The sequence below is a fragment of the Bemisia tabaci genome, chromosome 3, assembly GCF_918797505.1.
Source record: "Bemisia tabaci chromosome 3, PGI_BMITA_v3".
In the NCBI taxonomy this organism is placed as follows: Eukaryota; Metazoa; Arthropoda; class Insecta; order Hemiptera; family Aleyrodidae; genus Bemisia; species Bemisia tabaci.
The window spans coordinates 50,439,385-50,449,054 of record NC_092795.1 but is presented as its reverse complement, the minus strand read 5'-3'; the positions used below and the strand labels follow the sequence as shown (position 1 = coordinate 50,449,054).

The 9,670-nt window shown below is 39.4% G+C and overlaps 1 protein-coding gene across 1 annotated transcript in view; it reads left to right on the top strand.

The window, feature by feature from the left end:
- The first annotated feature begins 523 nt into the window (after nt 1–523).
- The window catches only part of LOC109030676 (uncharacterized), a 36,555-nt gene continuing 27,408 nt past the window's right edge, over nt 524–9,670 (top strand). The window contains exon 1 of the mRNA XM_019041764.2: nt 524–648. Coding sequence (XP_018897309.2) covers nt 625–648 — 24 coding nt within the window. The 5' untranslated portion in view covers nt 524–624. The remainder of the gene's footprint in view (nt 649–9,670) is intronic.

Below are 9,670 nucleotides of genomic sequence, written 5' to 3'. Positions count from 1 at the left end.
ATTTCAGTTTATAATCTTTGCAATTGGTGAAAATGTAATCTTTATTCCCGTTTGTGACACTGTGAAGGCCTAAAATTCGGGAACGAATCAGAAATGGATTCGTACTGTCTTCACTCTCAGTATAAAGGGACCTTACGTGACCCCTCCGAGAATCGATACATTTTCACGGTTTACATGGAGAACAGTGTTGCCAATTTGCTGGATCCGCCAGTGTGTCACGACACGCCGAATATTCATACGGCGTTCTCTCCGTGCACGGCAGAATCGGCAAGGTCTTCGGGGAGACCTTTGCCTCAGCAAGGGCTGCAGTTGCATCCGCGGAACCCTCTTCCGATCACGGCACGATCCGGATGCCCGTCGACATCCTCACATGCTTCACCGCTCGGCGTGGCACCCGCACAGCCGCACTCCGTGGTCCGGAGTCAGGGTTGGAGCCTTGGACTTGATTCCCCGGCGCGGCCCGTCGCGGCCGTGACGCAACCCCGTGGGGTGGGAGCCGCGACGACCGGACGCGACCGGCCCGGGGCCCGCTCTGCCCGCCGCCGCCTCAGTTGTCGTCCGTTGCCCGGTCGTTGTTCATCTCCTGTGCGGCACCATGCTCAACCCGCCCGACACCTGATAGAAATGAGCGCCAGACTCGTCTTCTTGGTGAGTCCATCCCTCAGCCACCCGCTTCCCGCTTCGTAGCGTCTTAGCCCGCCCCGCGCCTCTTCCGCCGGTTTTTTTGGACTTTTTGGACTAGTTTTTGAACCGTTTTCGACCGGGTTTATACTGTGTGAGTCCATTTTGACCTACAGCCATCTTCTTCGTTGTTTGGGACTGTTTTCCAGCCGCAAGCGCTAAACAGCATGTCGTACCGCCATTTACGACCGTTTTCTCCCGGTTTTTTTGGACTCTTTTGACTAGTTTCTGTACCGTTTTCGACCGGGTTTACACTGTGTGAGTCCGATTTTGACCTATAGCCATCTTTCTCGTTGTTTGGGACCGTTTTCCAGCCGCAGGCGTTAAACAGCATGTCGTGCCGGCTTTTACGACCGTTTTTCTATGTTTTCAAACCGTTTGGAACCGATTGCGAATTACGGACACGGACATTCTGCACTCGGAATTTTTTACGGAATTTCCGGGTTTGGTGTTGAGCCCTTCACCCTCGGGATATTTTTCACAGTTGTTTTTTCTCACGTGCTCGATTTGGATACCCCTATCGTTCCTTCCGGCTTTTGTGGACTATTCGCTGATCGTTTTTTGGGACTGTTTTTTGGCCGTTTTGGACCGTTATTTATTATTGAGTGCGGCATTTGATCGCTCTATATTGTTTCGAAGCTGCAGCCATTGGCATCCTACGTGCAGGTGTCTTTCCCGGATCTCCGGCTAGTGGTTACTCAAATTTGAGTACTAAGCCCCTTTTCCACGGTTTTCTTACCGCGCTCTTTTCCGTAAACTGGATCTTGCAGATTTGTTATTGTTCGCCCTCCGGAATTTTCAACTGTTGTTTCTCGATTTTGGACTGTTTTTGACCTGTTCGACATTTTTTTTTGACCGTGTTGTGCCATTCACCTGCTGCAGCCATGAGCATCCTGCGTGCAGGCGTCCTCGCAAGATTTCTGGAGAGTGGTCCGCTAGATTTTGTTATCATGTTACTGTATTCAGAACTTTTCCTACTATTTTCCGAACCTCACTAGCTGTCTCTGATCGCTCACCCAGGGCTCCTGATTGTGCTCTGAAATTCTGCATTCAAATGTCTTCACCGGATGTTATTAAAGTTGTAGTTTGTGATTGAATAGTTTTCCCGCGCATGGATGGTTGTTTTTAATTTTCTCGCTGCCTATGCAACAGTTTTTGAAAGTGTTGTCGTATTAGAGAAGTAAGCCTTGAAAATCTTGAGATTGAACGGTTTCTACACACATTCACCTACTTTTAAAGCACCCATGAAGTGACTTTTCACCAAATCATACATTTGGTTCAAATGTCATTCTTACCAAAAATTTTACCGTTCTTTTTGTATTCTTTGATGATAGGTATCTGGTCCCTTTGATCTATGGTCTAGGTATCTAATAGATATGTATCTAGAAGTAGAATCAACTGACTCTTTGTTTACATTTATCATGCTGTCATGTTGAAAATACTTCAACAATTGTTGGTTTGTGTGTCCAATTTCAGTAATCACTGTGTGTTTCTACTCAAGCTCATAAGAAATTTCCAACATACCCGTGTCTCAAATTTAGATCAAATGATTATGCGAGTTTTTCCGCCTTAACCAATCAATTGGATATCAACAGAAAGTTACCGATCGACCTTTAGCTAAGTTCTGATTTCTTCACTTTTGCTACAAAGTCATTTCTTCGTCACTTTTATCATTTTTAGGTTAACGTGTCAAAATATCCAAATAACTACTTTTTTGTTCGTTTATGCTCCCGTATTCTGAGACTCTCAAAAGCCCAGACACCCCATTAACTTGTAGAGTGTTGCCAAATCTTCATTTTTAAAGTATTTGTACTTTACATTCGCTTTGCCGAATATGTGAACAAAAGTGTACGTTATTTGACAACGCTGAATCATCCCTTTTCACCTTGCTCTTGTCACACTAGACTTAAAGTAATAAATGGAGTGCCCGTTCAGTGGAAAGAGAAATAGGGAACAGTGGACCAGTCACGTCTTTGTTTTTCTCTGAAATCTTGCAGCCTATCGAGATAGTGTTATTATAACCAATATCTGCTCATTGAGCCTTGCGTATTCATGACGCAACGTCCTCTCACTTGCATCATTCGATAACGGGTTGGTCAAGTTTTAAACTTTCCGCGCCTTTTTTTTGTGCCCGCCGCTTTGCGATACAGATCACGGCCACCTGGAGTACAGAGATGCCAAATTCTACCCGAATTTCAGGGCGTCACTCAAACATAAACTGATGGAAAAAGTATCACTTGCCATATGTTGCCCAATAAAACGCGGATTTTTTTGAAAACTTCTGAGAAGTTTTCGTTGAATTCCTCAGACGCTCTTTTCGTGATTAATTCTAGCACTTCTGAAAATGTCAAGGAAAGCTGTACATACCATTTCTAAAAATAACTATTCATTCGAAAACAATTTGACAACACTGTACATATCCTGCACTCTTCCTGAGCGTAGTAATACCGTGTTAAGGAAAAACGCCGTATGAACATTTGAATATTGCCAAATTTTCTTTTAAATAATACTTATTTTTGAAGAAAATCATAATTATTTTCCCCTAGATGTATTTCAGACGTTTTAGACCAAATTACGTACAAAATTATTTGAATAAATCGGAAGAAAATATTCAAAAAGTTCCCGGAAAATTCATGCTTTGTTGATGAAAAGTTGGCAACGTCTGAAAGTCCACATAACGTTCTTCCTTAGCACGACAGAGGAAGAAGTCTCAGTTTCTAACTTTAAAATTAGCTTCTGGACCTTAAGAGGTTTTCAGAACCTGATGAGAGACTTCACGTTAACCTCAAACGTTAATTTATAATCAAGTAGAACTCAGTACAGGAAACTCAAAATTTTCCCATTTTTTAACAGGAATCAATATGCATACCACCTAATGAGACTCTTGAATGCCGTCTTGAGCAATTCGCCAAGACTTTTGAAGAATAGTGTTTTGTGTGTCGAACGCATCACTGAAAAAACCAGCCACGAATATTGCCAGGATTGGTTCTGATCTCGGATAATAACTAGTAAACTGTCAAAAATGTCGCAAATGACATCGTGTTCGACGTCATGATCAAACAGGTTGTCTGTTAACAAGATGACGGAAGAAAGGCTGCCGAGGAAAATGCTTGATTTGAACGCTCCTCCTGAGAGAAGACGAAGGGGACGCCGAGTGAAAGGGTGGGAATAGGGGGCTCTAGAGAAAACGAGGAAGTACAAACTACCGGAAGGGCTTTAGGAGGTTAGGGGACTTTGGCGGCTAGGTGTCGCAGAGCGCCAAAGAGCCTGTATAAGCGGCTCTATGCATGTAAACATTTTGAAGTGAAAGCAGGAGCTCATTACGCTATGGAGTCTATTTTACCCCCAAAAATTCGAAAGATAGGAGCGTGTAGCGGAATTTACACTGTCTGAAGAGTAAATTTCGTCCATATTGTTGAAGACTCGGGTTTCTGGGGGCGAAATAAGCTTTCGAATGAAATGCGCTCCAGGTTTTACTTCGAGATTTCTAACAAAGTAGACTATGGGTGACACTATTATAACAGGGTATCTAGGATATACTTCAATCTATGTTAAGTACTGCCGGTCTTTCACAAATGAGATAGTCAGTATCCTTTGTCAATAACCTGACCCTCCAAGATCATTTTTGAAAAACATTATATTCGGAAATGTTGATAGGTCAAAACACGAGAGAAAAGTCAATAAAGTTGACTTCTGGCAACATAAAAATAAACCGATCAAAACGGTTGGATCCTAAAGTTGGCCAGGGACGCGGTTTTTTAAAGTAAAAGGCTTTCCTTTCTGTCAATGATCAGTGGCTTATACCAGTCTCTAAAAACCTCCAAAACTCCATTAAAATGGGATCAGCTAGTGCTAAAAAATAGCGGGACATTACACTTGTATGAGCAACTGAAAACCAAATTGCCATAAAGTAATAACATGGAAGCCAAGCAACACATACAATTTCGTGACCTTGTTGCAACGTTGCCAAATAAGCTTCATTAATACTAACATGCCAGCGTACATTTCACCGCGGGTGAATGGAGAACAGAAGCACCGATGAGTGAAGGGGTATCATTATTGACAACATGTCGGTGAGCCGTTTGTGTCTGCGCCTAATTTTTAGCTCAATGTACCTTATTATCTTCAGTTAAATGTAGTCATTATATCAATAATTAGCGCTTGACCAGTGAAATGAATTGTTTGACATCACAATTGAGGGTATCCTCAGTTTTAAATCTTACCTTTATATACCCAGAGCTCATGTTGTATCATTTTTTCGTTAGACTTTTTTTAATTTATTTTTAGCAAGGTACGAAACCTATATTTAATAATCGATTCATTAATAACAGGTTGATTTAGTTTTTTCGTATGTTGTCAATTTTTATGTCTACCCACTAAAATCTTCATTTTTTCTTGTGAAATTTTATAAGGTCGATAGACGCACAAATTTAAGAATATAGTTTACCTTTTAATGGTATATTTTTCTATAAATATTTCAAATAAACCAAGTTCAACCACAAACTGAACTTGCTTTTTTGATTGCTGAAATTTGCATTTTGAACGAAAGTGCAACGAGATTGCCTCAACATCGGTTCACAGCGTAACAGTTTTGCAACAAGGATCTGGCTCTTGCTTCTGGGAATTGCTACTCGTTTTAAATTCAAGCCGTTAATTTATTCATTGTTATTTTTTTTCGCCGAAAGTTTACCTTCCCTGAAAGCGCGTAACTATTCAAATTAATGAATTAGACAATGAGTTTGACAGCTTACAGCTTGTTCGTGACATAATGTAGGCTACTTTTTAAGACCTTAAACGCGCTTTTTAATCATTTACCTCTCCATTTAGACGGGCTCAAGATGCTGCCCTAATAATCTTTTCCCCCCATGAACTTGAATATTCTTAAAGAAAAAAAATAATCCAACTACGAAGGAGATGATTTTTGATTACTTGGTTTTCCTCCTAAAAAGCGATCACCTCACAAGATTGTTAAAATAAGCTATATTCACAAATTCTCTGGAAAAAACTGACGATTAGTAGAATAAGTAACCGGTAGCTGATACTTCTTTTTGGTATGAGCATGAATCTTATAAATTTTCATGCTCAAAAGGAGCCTAGCTGCTAAAAATATATACAAATTGCAGTCTGAACATTTCTTCTACCTATTTAAATTTTGTCGCACGGTATGTACGGTGTTAATTTTTTGTTTTGATAATGTCCAGTATCTACGAACGGCGCCTAGCAAGTTGACATCTTGACTGGACTATTTTCGAAACGATTGCCCCGAAGAACTTTCTTTGCATATGGAAACTTGCCAAACTTACAATAAATGACGCACTTAAAAACACCTCGAGTGAATAACATAGGCAAATCTTGATCGAGAATCCTAGATTTTATTTGATTCCACTGTGTCGTAAATAATAGACAAGCAATTATTGTTGAGGTCGCACTGAATCCAATGAATTAAAACCAGTATAATGACATTTTGAGATCACATCTATATGCTAATCCGCCGGTTATGGAAACATATAATATCTGTTTTTTCTGTAAAACCCTCACTTTCTGAGGAAAGTAAATTGTATTTTTCTTATTTTTTATCTTATTTACAGATAATTTAGATAATGGTTATCTGTGATAAACTATGACTTCAGAAGGATTATTCTGTTTTGATTGAAAATGAGCCTGTACTTAAGGGTATTAATGAGTAGCAAAGACTTCCATCGCGACAATTTTCCAGGGTGCTTACGCACCTTCAACAGCGCAGTTTACAGTCTTTGAGAACGTTGAGACATAATGGATTCGGTGACCTTTCGATAACTGTCACTCAAAATATCTAATTTCAATTGCGGTATGTTTCATTATAAAGACGACCCTTAAAGTATAAATCGGTCCGTCTCCGACGATCCCTGGCACGAACCTAAAAAAAAACCCAAAGTTTCGGAGCCAAACTAGCATACCCTCACACGCTAATATTCTGTTAATAGAAGTTCTAAGACTAGGACAGGTTTATTTAGTGTTATTTCAGGCTTCGCATGCTTACAGTTAAGGAGCTCGTCTATTTTGTTCGATTTGACAACACTCATTAGATGATGAGTATCAGTGTCAAGGTTGGAGCTTTCGCGCGTATGACTTAGAGCAGCATTGTCAAGTTTTGCAAATAAAATTCAATTGTACGTTCCTTGGAATGTATAAACAAAAACAATAAGGCAACATTGGTTTTTGGTCTTGCTTTGATTTGAACTGCTCCAGCTTGAGGCTATGCATCGTTCATGCTAATAACCATTTATCGACTTAATTTAATGTTGTGGCTGATCATCTACTACATAGTTATACTTAGTGCCTAATATTATCGAGGTTAAGGTTGGTCATAAGCATATAGACATGAGTGGAACCAGTATAGTTTTGGTTGTAAAGGGAGCCATGTTGCTATTTGGATTGCTATTTTTGTTTTTCATTTGTTTTTCATTTTTTCTTCTTTTTTCTCGGCTGGAAGATTGTTAGTTTTGTGAGGGATCGTATTTAATCGATCATTAATAGCATTAAGGAAGCATAACTATCCTCATGGATGAAACACTATAGTTTTTCTTCCTCTTGTTTGTGAGGGAGAGTGCAAAGAATAGAGATCGTTGTTTTTTCTGCATCAGCGTTTAAGTCTCCTTGATTACAGCTGATATTATGTGGTATACATAGGGTTCGGTTTTGCTGTTTCGAAATTTCTCTTTTTGATCACGAAAAAACCTTTCAGAAATTACTTCTTAGATGTAGACTTTCAACTCATTCACGAACGTTCTTCTTTACATGACAATTCACAACTGTACAGAGAAGAAAGTCTACAGAATAATAATGATTTACCATCTAAAAAAGAAGCAAAAGAAAAGGAGCGTATTTTTCTGAGTACATCGATATCTATAGTAATATTGATATTATACGTTTGCACTTTCAAGTTAGAGCATGAATTTGTTGGAAACAAAAATTCTTTTACATAGTTATGTCTCTCGGTTGAACGCATTTTTAAAAATTGACGCACTGGTAAAAAAAGTAGCTTGGATCAAGCGTCCAGCCCCTTAAAAACATTGACGAGAAAAAATACTCTTGATTCAATCGGATTTTTCCTTGAATCAAAGAGCCAAGCCTCTTGATTTAAGCGGATTTCCATTTATATCAAAAGTATTTTTTCTTGTCAATGATTTTAAGAGTCTAGACTCTAGATTCAAGCTACTTTTTTTATCAGTGCGCTACAATCACGATCACATACTTTGAATTCATCATCGAAGGATAGCAATTTGCCGTTATTTTGAGTCTTACCTCTCAAAAGCACCTATTTGGGTGTTCAAGCAGTTCACAATAGATTAATGGGGGAATGAATTGCTTTAATTTTAGATAGAACTCTAAACTTTCCTTCTTCTACAAATATTCCAGAACTTCACTCCTGGGTTGATTAAAAATGGTCAAAAAAGGAGCTCTAAGACTAATAATTGTCGGAAAAAAGAGACACATTTCTTGACTACCTTATAGCATGTCCTTTCCCTTCAAAACTTTCTAGTATCACCCACATCCATACAGATGTCAATAATCAAAACGAATATTATACATAGTCGTCTCTGTGAATTAATGCGTATAACCTAATTTTCCCCAATGGTTTTTTTCTGCTCGTCGCGAGAGATTTCTGACGCACAATCTTGCTTGTCTCTGCTGACTCATATATGTCTGGAGTAACTTTCCCATATTTCTATAGTCTCCACAGCTCAAATCGCTCGTGGCCACAACTCCTCCACAAGAAACGACGTAGTAGTTTTTTCGAAACGTATAAAGATTGGACAAAGTCACGGGACGAGGCTAATTTTAAAATGACATAACACCATTTTATTAGCGGGGACGAATAATTGTAGGCCTGTTCCCGGCTGTAGCCCCCATTTCACTTCAAGTCGCTTTTCGCGGTCGCGAATAAAAATTCATGGAATTTCAATTCAGTGCGATTCTCTGGATGACTCACCAGACGAGACGAGCCTTGGATTTTCTTGCATTCTAGACTGTGGTTTTTCCGGAGCCTGCAGACATCTTCATATCCTACATTCCGCAATGCGGATGTACCCAAGTCATCGACCGAATTCCATTCGGTGATTTATTCAAATGTGCGCACGTAAGCACCTCGGTACTTTCAAGATAATATTATAAAGAGAATTTGATGCCCCGGTAAACCCCAAGAGCCCCTCGCTGCAAGCAGATATAGTTACCTTCCGGCAAGAGTATCACAAGTGCCATTCGATGTTTCAAAATTTTAGGTGCCATTTTATTTTTTTACAGAGAAATTGTTGGTTGAATCTGTTGGAATATTTCAGTGAGTTTCATCGGAAGCTCAAAGAAAATTCATTGAAATTTTCTGGCAACCTTGTCGACAAATTTTGAAACGTTGCATGGCGCTTGTGATACTTTGGCCGGAGGGTGACCATAATATGGACTGAGTTAAGCAGAGAGGAACCAACCCACATTTTGGAAAAAATTGAGTTATGAGTGGTTCTGAACTCAACCACTGCTCTACTATCTATCGCCAAAAATTCAAAGTTTTTGTTGGAGCAAATATTGCAGAAATTGAACTTGAAGTTTATTTTTCACATTGAGTCTTATGCAGGAGCCAAACTTTAAACCTCTTTTCAACGGTTCGATCCCGATGTGGCTTGGTTCCTTTCTGTTTAACTCCGTCCATATAACATTGAAGACAATTTAATGAGTCCGGGATGAGTTTTTTGAGTTTTTGGGATACTATTACTTGTGTTAAAAAAGGAAAAGAAAAAAATAAATGAAAACTACTGTATTTTAATCTTATCTTCAGCTTTATACAATCGATTTTATGATGAAACATGATAAATCAGAGCCCTCAAAAACTGGAAGTATAGGTGGAAGGGAGGGGGTGGGATATTGTGCCATATTAACTTGTGTTTGTAGCGACGATACAATCGCGTGACATTTTCTTCCTCTGGTGACTTGGACACCACGAAAACTCACTTGATAT